The sequence below is a fragment of the Dipodomys spectabilis genome, unplaced genomic scaffold (genome assembly GCF_019054845.1).
Source record: "Dipodomys spectabilis isolate Male_0828 unplaced genomic scaffold, ASM1905484v1 ptg000019l, whole genome shotgun sequence".
Taxonomy (NCBI): Eukaryota; Metazoa; Chordata; class Mammalia; order Rodentia; family Heteromyidae; genus Dipodomys; species Dipodomys spectabilis.
The window spans coordinates 16996284-17011695 of NW_024870696.1; the positions used below are offsets into that span (position 1 = coordinate 16996284).

The 15412-nt window shown below is 42.4% G+C and overlaps 1 protein-coding gene across 2 annotated transcripts in view; it reads left to right on the forward strand.

The window, feature by feature from the left end:
- The window catches only part of Astn1 (astrotactin 1), a 297563-nt gene that overhangs the window by 202022 nt on the left and 80129 nt on the right, over positions 1-15412 (forward strand). For both annotated transcript variants that reach the window (XM_042674444.1, XM_042674445.1), the window contains exons 9-11: positions 1330-1404; positions 7902-8039; positions 8888-9038. In XM_042674444.1, the coding sequence (XP_042530378.1) occupies positions 1330-1404; positions 7902-8039; positions 8888-9038 (364 nt within the window). The remainder of the gene's footprint in view (positions 1-1329; positions 1405-7901; positions 8040-8887; positions 9039-15412) is intronic.

The following is a 15412-nucleotide window of genomic DNA, read 5'->3' on the forward strand; positions in this document are numbered from 1 at the left end:
ACCTATAGCCATCTAATCTTCGGTAAGGGAGCTAAAAAAATAGAATGGAAGAAAGACAGCCTCTTCAGTAAATGGTGCTGGCAAAATTGGTTAACTACTTGTAGAAAACTAAAGCTAGATCCTTATATATCACCCTGCACCAGAATCAACTCCAAATGGATCAAAGACCTCAGAGTCAAAGCAGACACTCTGAAAACATTACAGGATGGAATAAGAGAAACCCTAGGTCTCCTTGGCGCAGGCTGAAATTTTCTTAATAGAGACCCAGAAATACAACAAATCAAAGAAAGGTTGGACAAATGGGATTGCATGAAGTTGCAGAGCTTCTGCATGGCAAAGGACATAGCTAGCAAGATCAATATAAAGCCCACGGATTAGGAGAAGATCTTCACTAGCCATACAACGGACAAGGGTCTCATATCTAAAATATACTTGGAACTCAAAAAATTAAATCCCCCAACAACAAATCCTCAAAGAAACAACTGCCCAATAAATAAGTGGGCTAAAGACTTAAAGAGAAACTTCTCTGAAGAAGAAAGAAGGATGGCCAAAATGTACATATTATTTAAAAGGGCCAAGTTTTACTACTTTCTAGTTCCTGTTTTCTTTCTAGATTTTCCAAGAAATGTTTAAAGTTAATGATTATTTGTATACACTAGTTCAGTTGTTCCTGTTTGAATGAAGGAGATTAAAATGTTTGAAGGCATCTGGAACTATCGAAGACTCAGACTTCATTATGAATAAACAAGGGAACATAGTGGCAATCCTGTTTGAGCTCTGGCCTTTGATCCAACAGGTTTGCCTAACCTTCACAAGGGTTTTGAGGCGGCTGCTATTAAATGTATTTTTCACAAATGAGAAATTAAGCTCAGCAAATCAAATAATTTGACAAAGTCAGACAGTTGGCTCAATGTCAAAATAGGGTTTGAATGTAAAACTGTCTGATTCAAAAGACTGTGACTTTCCCAAGAAATCATCCTGTCGCTCATTTTTAAGTGGGTTGAGGCTAGGTCTCTATAAATGCGCTTCTAAAGAATCATCCATTATGATACTTGAAGTCTACCTGAATATAATTTTACTCTATATGTAGTTCTGATTTTCATGTCTATTAAGTTCCACCTGCCTAGAGGTTTAGTGATTTTTTTATGTGAATCTTGTTCTTGGTCAGATTCCAGGATTCAAACTCACATGGGAGCTCACATTAGTGACTTTCCTGTTATGAGGAACTATGTCCTCTTCATTGTTGGGTGTCTGTAATCTGTCACGGTAGCTAGCATGAACAGATTGTTTGTTGAGTGGACTTTAATTGAATAATATTTCTTCTTTTAGACCTTGGCCTTACACAATATTTCAGCGTGGCTTTGACCTGGTTTTGGGAGAGCAGCCCTCTGATAAAATATTTAGGTAAGTGGTTCTCCAGGGAATTGCTTAGCTATGTCTGCAAAGCCGATATCACACTTCTCCTTGCTGAACTTTTTTTTCTCTTAGTACTCAATTATAAAGTAGGAATAACTTCAGGCATTTTGCCCTAACAAAGACACTTCTTCCAAACCATGGCCAGTGATAACTTGGGGGACTTGAAGTCACACACATTCTGTTTGAGTCCTAGTTTTCTTCCTTGCCAGCTCTGTGAACCTCAGTAATCTACTTAAACTCTCAGAACCTCTAGTTTACACATTTGTTAAATATGGGTACATTGCATCCTGGACAAGATTACTTTGGAGGGTATGTGAGGTGATACAGGGAAAGTCTCTGGCACAATAAAACACACACACACACACACACACACACACACACACAGACACAGACCAAAAAATAAACTGGCACAATATCAGTTAATGTCAGTTTCTGTTTGTTTGTTTTTTGCATCTAATTTGCACCTTCCTTATAGTATCTTAAATTGATCAAAATTAATCTCTCCTGTCCCTGCATTCCCTCTTTCCTAAACCCTAACTTATTGCTTTTTTAAAATCCATTACCTTCTTGATCAAGTTTGCTGCTTCTAGTCTCTCCCAAATTTCGACCTGCACATATGGGAATAGTATGCATTACAAAGATCCGCAAGCTAAGGGAGGATTTGGATGCCAACCATGAACAAATGAATCTTCATAAAATTTAATTTATTCCAGGCCTTCACAGGGATGCAAGCTTATTTTAAATCTAAGACCTCATTGTCCTCTCATTTTCTCAGTCTATTTTTCCCAGTTGCATACATCTGCTGAGTACCCACTAAGTACAGAGATAGTGCTTGTCCTGGCAATATGGACCTGAGTACATCTCACTCCATGAGCAAGCCCTCTAGTAGAGGAAACAGTCTTGCATGAACAGCTGATGTTAAAGGATGAATTCAGCAACTGCATGCCACGGTTGGAGAATTGATGAGCTGAGTGGAACAAATGGAAGTCTTGCTTCCTTTACCTACATACATCCAGTTTTCTGGGGCTCACTTACTACCCCCTTTCCAAACTGCTTTCTCAGACTTTTCCTTGTCAGTCAGGCCTAGCTTGACTTTGCACCTGAATTTGCCTCCTTGAACCCACTACTCTGTAACTTGTCCTGCTCCTCCCAGTGGCTTAGGATGGGCTCAGCTTAATCATAGCAGTTTTCTCCTAAGGCATGCTCTTGGCTAGAATACAGATTTACAAAAGCACTTCCTCAGAAGGCTGCTGCTTGCCCTTTGCTCTCCTGAGTGTCTCTCCCTGGGCAGACTGGGTCCACATTAATGACATTGTCCTCAGGCTGCGTTTGAGGTTTCGTTTTGGAAGAGATATCAGCTGCATTCTTTGGGCTGTAACTTGGTCTTTTAAACTTTCCAACAATGATTTATCATTTGGCTGACTTTTTCTTTCTCTTTCTTATGCTTGTCTGCCAGGACCTTTGAAGGGTAATAAAAACAAGGCAATAAGGGAATCAGGTGGAGTTTTGCTAATTAACATGGAGAAGTTTCCTGGTCCCTGAGAGTAAGAAACTAAGACTAAAAAAGAAAGATTTAATGAAGTTGCTATTAGAGTAGAACCTTTACAACACTGTTTCATCCTTAGAAAATGCCATTTTCTTTTAAACATATTGGCTGCCAATGGGATATCATGCCCAAGCACTATGTAAAGAGGAATGAAGAATGTTGTATTGTGTGAGAGAGGTGAACTCTCTCAAGTGACAGTAGGCTAATCAACAAGTGATTAATAATTTTGGTTCCTAACATAAAAAGGTCTAGTCTCTCAATATGAAAGTGATATTTTAGGCATTAGAAACTCTAGTCAACTACCTACCAATGGCTACTCTTGAAAAGTTTGTGGCGTAGTCACTTTCTATAATTGGCTATTCTACTATTTCATAATTTTGTCCTGACTAATTCTAAGTCACTGCATACTTTTCTGAACCATGCAATAAAGTTCTAATTTCTAACATTCAAACCATTCTACCATTGACTGCCAACATATGACCGCTTGAAAATAAACTACTCTTCTCCTATGGAACCCTTCCTTCTTAGTCAAATCTGGCTTCTAACTGATCCAGTGCCACAAATTAGTGAGATCTCTCCCATTCTGTGCATTTTACTCAGACTCTTCACTCCACCAGGAATGTATCTTTTCCATTTAATATAACTCCCATTCATCTTCCTGGTCTAGACCAGGCCTCTAAACCTATCATCTCTTGAGAAAATCACTGTTTTAGATATGGCCAAGACAACTACTGTCTTCAAGAGTTTAGTCACACCCAGGAAATATTTTTCTATTTTCTATTTTGGTCCTCTGTAAGAATATCCACACTTCATTGATAGAACCAAAGATCAGACCCAGCACAAACCACTAAATTCAAATGTACAAGGGGATGTGCCAGAGAATAAATGCTTTATAAAAGTACTATGGTGATGCCAATCTATAGGCAAATTGATAAACACTGCTATACAGGTCCTCTAGTACACTGCATTACTCACAATGACATTTCCTCCTCCAAGTTTCTCATATGTATTAGTCAATTATTCTATTTCAGATTTATTATTAACTTTCCTTTTGTTTCCAAATAACATGGAGGTCTTCCTGAAGGAAGGGCTAGTAGTCTATTTAGATATCTGATATGTAACAAATCATTTTGAACCCAGGAGGCCTTCAGTATATAGCTGTAGTTTGTCATTTCCAGTAGTTACTAAGGGCTGGATGCTCAATCACACTTTTATAACCTTGAAATGCCAGCTGGATTGAAAGAGTCCAGGAGGATCTTGTGCAGCCCAACTGAGTCTTCTCAGCAAGCTCTAGTGCTAAAGATGTCCTCTCAGTCATCGAAAGAATCACTCCATTTCACTAGACTCTGTAGTGGCAGGGATTGATGTAGACCAAATTTACCTTTCAGAGTCCTCCCTCACCAGGTATATGTGCATAGCCCTGAGAACAATACTAATCCTGGAATAGCCTTCTCTGGGAAAAAAGAAAGATGCCTGGTCAAAAACAATGTATCATTTTCCCCCAGTCTGTGCTAAGCCACGGAGAGAGAACAGGTTTTTTTTTTTTCTTTCCAGTGCTCTCTGGCATGTGTTTATCTCCAAACCCTCTGGCTTAATAGGACCATGCCATGTATAATGCAGCCACTGATGACAGTGGACACCAGCAGCTGTCACCAGAGAGAAAGCACAATTTGGGAGAACTTTCAAGATGCTCACCCAACTTCTCTTGGGTGTTTTGGTTTTTTTTTTTTTTGTAAGTTGTTCCTGCCAAATCTGCATGAACGAGGGACAGATGAGATTTCAGGACACAGCCTTTCTCTGACAGCTTACTCTATATTTGGTTTTTGGAGATGTTCAGTAGATTTTTCAGATGAAAGACAGCTTTAGCATCTCATAGGCATGAGCCAGCAAGGGCTGAAAGTTGCTATGATCCACACCTGACATCCAGATTGACCTTATCTTTCCTCCGAGCCTTGCAGGGGAGGGAGTGTTATTAGCCTTCTTAACATATGAGAAGGTAAGTTTGTAAGATAGGACCAAAGTGTCCTATCTGATTGGGAGTACACATGAGCCATCTCTGAGAGGACCTGCCCCGTGAAAGCAGGCTTCACATTCTAGGTTTCCAACTGGCCCCATCACAGACTGGAGATTACATTGCTTTTCCTGTAGATTCCCAGAAGCTACCGTGAATTTAGGATAGCCACCATGCCAATCCCAGATCCATCTTGACCATTCATCCTCAGAGGTTAGCCCCTGTGCCTCGATACTGTTGCCATCACTTTGGTTTTTAAACTAAAGCAACAAGTAGAATCTCCTTATTGATTTGTCAATAAATATTTATTGAGTGATGTCCTTGGAATATAAATTTCATTAGTCACCAGGGAATACAAAGATGACAAAGAACTGCCCTCTTCTACTCCAGAGATAATGCGCTTCTTAATGATAATGGACACAGAAAAAAGATAGATAATCTAAATGCCAGCAAAGGACTCTGTGTAAAATAGGCAGAAACATGGCCGAGCTTGAGGTTTGAAAGTCAAGTCTCTCGGGATCTTTCTAGAAGGACTGGCACAGTCAATGGGTCAGTTCAGTTAGAGAAGACAGAATAAAATCCAGGAAGCCATGACAGAGTGGTGGGACTATTAGGCTCACTTTAGGAGGTGGGAATACCAAGTGAAGCAGGTTGAGAGGAGAAGAAGGTGAAGGCGAGCTTTGCCCTTTGTTCTACACAGATGCAATGCCATATCACAGTTTAAGTTGAGGTTTACTTTGCCCCCTAGGAATATTACTGCATGCAGCTGATGAAAGAAAACTAGGAGATGGGTAGGCATGGACTCCACTCTTCCAAAACAGTAATTAACCATCATCAATTTACCAGAACTGCCAGTAGTTTCCTAAAATCTGACACATAATCGAAGTAAAATGATAGTTTCAAAACCAAAATAGAAAACAAGAGCTCGTCTCTCTGTCCAGTGAACGGCCCCCTCTCTGGCACCGTGCAAGCTTACAGATCTTCTCCCTGGCTCCTGCCAGAGCCTGGGTAGTAAAATGGTACTGTCTCCAGAATATCCATTGTGAGCCAGATGTGATGGCTCACAGCTGTAGCCCCAGCTTTTGGGGAGGCAGAAACAAAATGATCAGATGCCCAGTCCTGACAAAGGTAAGCCCGACTTTGTATCAAAAGTAGCAAACAAACCTGAGTTCAAAACCCAGACTAAGAGAGCAAGTGAGCAAGCAAAATACTGAGAGAGAGAGAGAGGGGCGGGGGAGGAGAATATGCATCATACAATGCAGAGAGAAATCATACAAACTCTTGGAAGGTTTGTCCTTCAACTCACATTAACCTTTAAGTTCCAAGTGCCTGGTGTTGTGAGGATAATTACTCTCCTGAATCATCTCCTTCATACAGCCAGATGTAATGTGTGTGCATGTGTCTGTGCCTCTGTCTGTGTATGCACACGTGAATAAACAGGCTATTGTGCCTTCAATTTAACTAGTTAATTCACAGAAGAATGAAAGAGAGGTCTTCTTTTGTCTGCTATGTCATGAACTTTCCTCATCTGGTGCGGTACCTTCCCTTGCCCACACAGATTCCCTTCCACTGCCTTCTGCCCCCGAAGGTAGGCAGTTGTGAAAGCCTTCTTCAGTACGAGCAGCATCTTGGAGTTCTTAGCATGCTGAAGAAGCAAGGGAACAAGAGTTAGGGCATAGATAGAGAAATCCTGCAAAGCCTGGCCACAACCCACCTACCGCACAAGCTCGCATCTCCCCTGGGAACATCCCTCTGTGAATCCAGCCCTTGCCTCGCTTTTTAGCTGTCTTGGCACCAAGGGTTGACTTTCAGAGCATGGGAAGAAGTCACATAGCTTGTGAGTCCCTGTCAGTGGGACTCCTTTGTGGCCAGCATCCAGGAGAGGCTGCACGAAAGATTTTTAAATCACCAAATCTGGTTTCCTAACATCTCAAACAAACCTGGGAGGAAAGGAGAGGATGTAGGTTAATGGAGAGAGGGGAGCAGGGTTCTGAAATGGTATAATGTGACCAGCACACTAATGTGCAGGGCTCTGCTTAATTGTCAGCATCTTTCCATTGTTCCTCCCTCCACATTGAGTTGGGAGGTGATGCCAGACTACCGCAGCCGAAGCTCGTGATATCCCACCCACACTGGCTTTTATCCCATAGACTATTTTTGACTGTGAACACAGAGCATTTGAATGTCTTTGAAATGAAATGAATGAATGAATAAACAAATAATCTCTCACGGAGTCTTTAGGCTCTCCCTGGAAATGCTGATTGATTCTTTTATTCCTTTTAGCTCTTATTATAAGAATATTAACAATAATAAAAATTCTCTGTGTCCCAAGGGTTAGCACTGTTGGTTCAGGGTGTGGGAGGAGTACAGAGAATAAATCTCAACCTGTTTTGTTCATTTGTTCATCCCTCTCTTCTCTTCACTGGAGGATCCTGGGCTTTAGTCATGGATGTTCCTGACTCACAGAAGCCAGAAATGGGGAGCTTTTCCCCTGCCTTTTTTCTTGCTAGGGCTTCTCCAGGCTCAAGATAACCATTGCTGTCTCTAGAGGTATACAACCTAAGGGTAGGAATGGAAGGGCAGCTTCTCAATCAACCTGCCTTCAATTATGTCTGACGTAAGAAGGAGGAAGCCCTGCTTGAAATCTAAAGAAAGCTAAGACTCACTTCTTGCGAGGTGTTAAAAAATACATCTAATACCTGGTAAATGGACACCAGAAGCAGTTTGGCAGCTATCCGGCCCCATAAGCAGGGCCAGGTCTTTCTGTATCCCTCTCACTCAGTCATGCCATCCACGAAGGGTAAACATGGAACCCTCCTGAAGAGGACCGTGAGGGCTAACGGGAAGGCAGCTCTGATGACAGAGTGCCAGACCATCACTGGAATGACGGTGGCCAACCCTAACTACCTGGTGTTCGTGTGACTGCAGATTCACCTACACCTTGGGGGAAGGCATGTGGCTGCCCCTCAGCAAGAGCTTCGTGATTCCACCCGCCGAACTGGCCATCAACCCATCAGCAAAGTGTAAGACCGACATGACCGTGATGGAGGATGCTGTGGAGGTCAGGTGAGTCTACTTTTAGGATCTTGAGTGACACACGTTGTTTGGGAGGCAAAATGAGAAATGACCTGAAGTTCCTGGGTGCTGGAAAAGTCACCACAGCATTCTGGAAAGAGAAGTTGGCAGCAGGCCTGCAAGTTCCCCATACAAAGGACCCAGATCTGTTCTTATCTGAGTCCGAATTGCATGCCTCAAGGCTCATTCACTGGAAGAAGACATAAAATTACGGTCCATAAGCACTTTCCATGTACCCTAGGACTGATAGACAATAAAATGTTCCTTTTCTTGCCCTAAGTTTAAACCTTCTTCTTTGTCCAGGTCTAACAGGCTTGGCTCATTTCCCAGATGTAGTGAATATCCATCATTTGTTAGTTCAAATTCAAAGGGTGGCTAATCTTCAACATTTCTGCATATGTGTGCCCACGTGTATGCGTATGTGTGTGTGTGTGTGTGTGTGTGTGTGTGTGTGTGTGTGTGTGTGTGTGTGTGTGTGTGTGTACAATGATGGTATTGAGACTTGAACTCAAGGTCTGGGCACTGTCCTTGATTTTTTTTTCTCTTTTGTCTACCAATTGGGTATAGCTCCACTTCTGGCCTTTTTGGTAGCTAATTGGACAGACGTAAGAGTCCCACAGACTCTCTTGCCCATGCTGGTTTTGAACCACAATCCTCATATCTCAGCCTCCTGAGTAACTAGGATTATAGGCATGAGCCACTGGGGCCCATCTTGTTCTTCAATTTTTAAAAGACAGAATGAGACTCCATGTAGCCGACCAGATATAAATGTGGAGTGTAATACCACTTGCTGCTTCTGGATCCTCATGACTTCCCCTGCTTCACTCTTGTTCCTGCAGAGAGGAGCTGATGACGTCTTCCTCCTTTGATAGCCTGGAGGTTCTCTTAGATTCCTTTGGGCCCGTGCGTGACTGCAGCAGAGATAATGGCGGCTGCAGTAAGAATTTCCGCTGCATCTCAGATCGCAAGCTGGACTCCACAGGTTGTGTGGTATGTTTGTCCTATCATGGTAGGAGTGTTTGTTTGGAGGATGGAAAGAGGAAGTTCCTCAAGGTGGGATAAAATGCAGAAATATGGGTGAAAACACGCTGTGGTTGCCATTTGTAACTACTACTTACTCAAGTGAGGCATTTTCTCTTGATAGAGATATGGAGCGAATCACCAAGCAGTACTGACACCAACAAATTCTTACAGATGACCTACCATGTGTTCAGAAACTTCTGTGAATTATAGGAAATGATTTTTTTTTTCCAGTCTAAGCTAGTTGGTCAGAACTCTCTGAGAACTAACTAACCTCCGGATAGTATAAATTGACTCTAGATATAATAGAAAACTTTCAGAGTCACGGATCTACAGTTAGATGTAATTCATGCTAGGAATGATAGGAGAGATATTTTAAAAACTGTGATCATCTTGAAACCGTAACAATAAATGTCTACTTCTGCAAATGGGTGTTTCTGTGTTGTTTTCAGCTCTGTGGCTTGTGGCTGTTTTTTGTTTGTTTTTGTTCTTTTTTAAAATTTTATTTGTGTGTGTGTGTGTGTGTGCACGTGCGTGCGTGCACACGTGCACACGTGCACACACATGCTAGCCCTGGGGCTTGAACTCAGGGCCTGAGTGTTGTCCCTCAGGGCTAGTGCTCTGCCACTTGAGTCATAGCTCCACTTCCAGCTTGTTAAATGGTTAATTGGAGATTATAGTCTCATGCAGTTTCCCGCTCAGGTTAACTTTGAACCATGATCTTCGAATTTCAGGCTCCTGAATAGATAGGATTAGAGGCATGAGCCACATGTTGCCCACCTATGGCTGGCTTTAAAGTATGCTATTCGTAGGGTACCAAGTGTCTCATACCTGTAATTCTACCCATCTCAAGCCAGTCCAGGCAGGAAAATTTGTAGGGCTCTTATCTCCAATTAACCACTAAAAAGCCAGAATTATAGTTGTGGCTCAAGTGGTAAGAGTGTCAACCTTGAGCAAAAAAGCTCTGGGCCAACATCCAGGCCCGAGCTACTGCCACAAAAATAAACGAGTAAAATCTATGACGCGATGTATTAGTGAGCCTATTGGGTTAGGGTGGTAGAAACGACCTCCTATGTCATGGAGGATGCTGGTCCTTTGTATCAGCCACTCTCATGCCCAGCAAGTTGAATGTTTGTTTGTTTGTTTCTCCTAGCTCTACTTAGTTTAGAATGGGAGAGAAGAGGGAACATCAGAACACAGAAGGATGGCAGGGAAGCCATACAAAGTGAGAACAGAGGAGAGAGAAGAATCATTCATTGAGACATGTGGTACTGCAGTGTCGGAGGAAAGGACCAGAAGCTTTTAGTCCTGGGGAGGAGATGGTACTCTATCACACTTCCCAGTCTGACTGCTGTGCTGTGGGAGAGGACCAGAGCTGGGCAAGCTGTGAGAAAGCGGAGCCAAGGCCTCTTTTATCCTCCTTTCCCATCTGAACACCTGTTCTGTTCAGGGAGCTGTTGTGCATTAAAGATAGACATGTACTTGGGGGTCTAGCTAGATTCTTTCTGCCCTAAGGACTCCACAGCTACTAAGTAGGCTGAAGCCAATAGGATCCTGATTCATGATTCATCTGAGAAGGAAGATGATGACAGAATGAGGGAGGGGGAGGATGGGGGAGGAACTGAGGGGAAGATATGAGGAGAAATTAGCATATATCATCAAGAGGGCAAAAAAGAGTAGAGAAGAGTATAGAGAAAATGCAAGCAAAAGTGCCCATTAGCTCATGTCTTCTCAAGGCACCAAGAGGCACGAAGTCTTGTCACGATGATCTTCATCTGTGGCTGCTCCACCCAACTGAGCTCACCCTCAGGAGAAGATTTCACTGTCTGTTGGGGCTCTCAGATGAAGCACATTTTCTTTCTTTCTTTACTATCATTCTTTACTAGTCTCTAGGGTCATTCTAAGTTTGGAAACGCTGCGTGTGCACATATGTACCCCTCCATACCATACCCCCCTATAATCCATCCCTACATGTAGCTGACCATGCACTGACACACACACACACACACACACACACACACACACACACACACACACACACACACACGTATTCATGCACACATGAACAGATTCTCCCTCTCTTGATGTTTTTTTCTGCCCCTTACTGAATCCCTGAGGATTTGCCTATCAGATGCCTTTAAAAAAAATTCTGGTGATGCTGGCCCCTTTAACTTGGCATATAACTGTGCTGATGGATTTCTATACTTTTAACATTGTGATCTGTGAGACAGAGCTAGCAGGAATAGTTCTGATGAATATGTATTTGCTATAAGGCTGCTGCATTTTAGAATTGGAGCCACTGCAGAAAGTCAACCAATTATACCAGCACTTGGTATTTGCATAATACTTTGAAGTCACTAGTTCACGTGGCTCCTAAGAAGGAGGGGGCAGGCTGGTTGGCAGACTAATTCAATGAAATGTCTCTCATTGGTCATGAAGCATATGATTGCTTTGGCAGGCGAGGGGTGGGAATACAGTGAGAGCTGATGTATTACTTTACGATGCTGTGACCCTACTGAGATTACAGATTTGACTTTGAGTCTGACCTGATCCAATTGGCCACCCATATAGTCCCAAAGCTCTAGTATGTGAGCAGAGTGATTCCTTGTCTTCTAAAGACAAGGTGTATCATCACAATTAGAGAACTGCCCGCTTTTCTCCTTTCCACATGAAACTGAATTTTCTTCCATTTTCAGCTCTACCTAGGGCAACTTTATTCAGTCCTTTAGGTACCAAAGGCTTCCCAAGAAAGGCATATTCTATGGAGGAGAGAGAGAGAGAGAGAGAGAGAGAGAGAGAGAATGCTCAGAGCATGCTGACCCTGGAGTATTTTGGTGATTTAATTCAAACCCGACATGGAATTTATGTTATGTCCACATCAGCTGCTCAACCGTCATTCTTTCTAGGAAGGCAGGACACGTTTCTCAGTTATGCATGGACTCCCACAGGGTTAATTGCTACCCAGTTAATTGTCCTGTTGTTTATATTGCCTCTAAGGACAGGAAACAAATACCCATGAAAGGCACAGATTTGCATGAACCACAACACATTACAAAATGAGAGCACTCTCCAACACAGAGCCTGTAGCAGGAAGATTCCCAGAACGCAGGTCAACCACCCAATGCTAGTGACCAAACCTTAAGCATTTTCCTTAATATCCAAGGTGGAAGCCAGACAGCAGTGTTGTGTTCTATAGTACACCTTCAGTGTGCTTTAGTGTCCTATTGCTGCTAAAGAAAATTACACAGATTTTAGCAGCCCAAAGCTCTACAAACTTATTATCTTGAAACTCTAGATGAGAATTCAGTGTGGTTCTCACTGAGCTCAAATCAAGAGTTTCCAGGGCTGTGTTCTTTCCTGGAGACTCTAAGGGGAGATTTTCTAGTTTCTAGAGTCCTTCAGGCACATGGCCTACTTTTTTTCTTAAAGCCAGTGAGACCAGACTACAGTCTTCTGATTAAACACAACTCCTTCTCTCCCATTCTGCATCTCTCTTCCACTTTCAAAGGCTCTTGTGTTTCATCTGGACCCACCTACCGAATGCATGCTAACTCCCTCACTTCAAGATCTTCCGTTTCATTACATCTTTGAAGTCCCTTTTTCCTTATGAGAGGATATGTTCCCAGGTTCCCATGATTGTAGCCGAAGTTACACCAGACGTTGTGGGCAGGCACCGTCCTCCGCGCTCCGTTTTACCCATCTTCACGCGTCTCAAACCTCCCTATGAATGTTCAATACAAAATCTGGCTTGAAAGTTTGAGAAAAGGATACATGCAAAGTGAAAAGAAAGCCCATAGTCTCACAACTCCCTCTCGCATCTTCATACTTATCCTCAAAGTATCACACAAATGCCTTTATAAGATACGGGAACATACTTAGGTAAACAGGTTATGGGCATGTAAGGGATTGAGGTCACCGGCCACACTATCTTGTGCATAAAAAACACCACCTTCCTAACCAGAGCATTATGCTCTAATGAGCTTTGAATTACCCAGTGACCCTATCACCCTTCACTCCACATGCTGTCCACAATGGTTTCCCATGAAATATATCATTTCACCTCTACCAGAGCACAGATGCTCAGAAACCATTATAGATGGCTCTCGCTCTCTCTTTCACTCTCTCTCTCTCTTCCTCCCTCCTGCTACCCTCTCCTCTGTTGGGCAGTAAGCACAAAGGTACACTTCAGAGGCTTCCAGAGAAATGAGGACAGGAAGCAAGCCATCAAATCCTAAAATATGAATTTAATACCATCAAACTTTTCCCCTTGGATGAAGGCCTATACGGGGTGGTCAGAGTCCATCTGAAAGTTGTGTAAATCATCATTTGTGAAAGGTAGAAGATTTCCATCTAGCAAAAGAAAGCCTATTTTGAGTAGGGACTATGATGGCGTGGCTTATGAATCATCCGGGTAGGGCTGTCCAGGCTTAGCTGAAGGAATTTGTCCTTCTTCTCCCAGCGGCCCTGAATATGTTCACTTATATTCACTCTACGAACAGAGGGTCTGCTTTGTACACTGGAACTGAGGTGCCTGTGTCTTAGACTCAGTGAGATTTCAGCAGCCTTCTAAGCCATTAATCAACCAGAAATCATCAGTAGAAAATGAGGGGAAAGATGGCAAGGAAAAGGAGCTGAATGGGGAAAATCATTTTAATCTCATTAGCAAGTTATGCCTTATACCAGTAATAAGTCAAGAAGCCATGAGTATCTCATGAAAGATGATTAACCTTGTATATTTTAGGGGTCACTGATATATGAGCTCATTTATTAGACCCTCTTGATGGGGGAAGGCTGTTGCCATAATAAATGGAATTTTCTTCTTAAGTCTGTAGTTCATAAAGTCCCTGGGACTGGTAAATGTAACCTATGCAAAGAGGGGTTAATATATGAACTTGGGGCACTCTCCTCAGCAAATAGTCCTCTTCAATGAGCAAGTAGAGGGATTGTCCACTGCCAATGTTGGGAGAGAACATTCAGCTATAGCAAATGCAAACTTCTAGAAACAAGATCACTTCTAACAACTGGACTCAGGCTGTACATATTTCTAGGAGGAGGAAGGGCATGATTTGGAGATTGCAACTTCTTTGTGTTTAGGCTGGGCATAGTGGCTCACATTTGTAATCCTAGCTATTCAGGCAGCTGTAAATAAAGCAAAGGGTATGTTTTGAGTGCTGGAGCACTTTCATAGCAAACAGGAAGCCTGAGATCAAACTCCAGTATTACCACCATGATCACTACCATCACCACCACTACCATAAAAATACTTTAAGGAAACCTAGGATGTAAATATCATAGCAGAAGGAAGAATCACAGAAGCAAATTTATACCATGAGCAGTTTTATTGATTAACTCCTTGGGGAACAGGTGCTCTGAATACTAAGAATTAAGAAGAAAACTTTTGTTTTGGAAACCTTTCTGAATATTTTGCTCTGAACGGTGTTACAATAATTCCATCTGTCTTGGTGACTTTGGGCAGTTTGTAGTATTTTGTCCTCAAACATTTGTGCCCATTATATAGAGTATGTGAGTATAAATGTGAGTTTGTGGGGGGTAGGGAGAAGTTGATGAGGAGGCATGGAGGGATGGACAAAAAATATTAGTCTGAATCTATAAGCCCATAATTGGTCCAAGGATGCTTCACTAACTGCCTAAAGGAGATAGTGAATTGGCAATCGTGCTTTACCTTTTTGCTAACTTGACTGTGTGGGGCTTCCAATGTATCCAGGTTTTATCATAGCTGGGAAGGGATGGTAGAACAAAAGGAAAATGGCATAAGGTTTAGGGTCAAACAGAACTAGGCCCACACTGAGTCTGCTGGGTTTTTTGTTTTTGTTTGTTTGTTTATTTAACCACTGTGACCTTAAAGTCTTTACTTAGCTTTTCTGAGTCACCTATACAATGAAGAAGATAAGGTGTGCCTCAGATGTTTGGCTTGAAGGCAACAGATACAGATGAGGGATAAGAGGGAGGTCCTGCTTAATTCCTGATAGTTGCAATGACTAGACTTTAGATTTGCTTATAAGAAAAAAAATACAATACCCAACTTGGAGAAGGTGGCTAATGCTGTCTCTTTTCCAGATCTCCTACAAGAGTATGAAAATCCAGTGGTTCGATCAGAATAACAATGGTCACCAAGACATTAGGGGCAGGCAAGATGTGGAAATGCCAGCATTGGGAATTCTGGAACAACCTGTAGCGCGCTTGTTTTGTTTAGAGAAGTCTTTGTCAAAAAAATCATGCTTGGTAGATAGAGCATTCTGAAAATAAAGCAGGTGGTTGGAAAGATGTGGGGTCCTGGCTGGTGAGTAAGGTAGCTGGTTGGTTGAAACTGTTTGCAGCGGGAA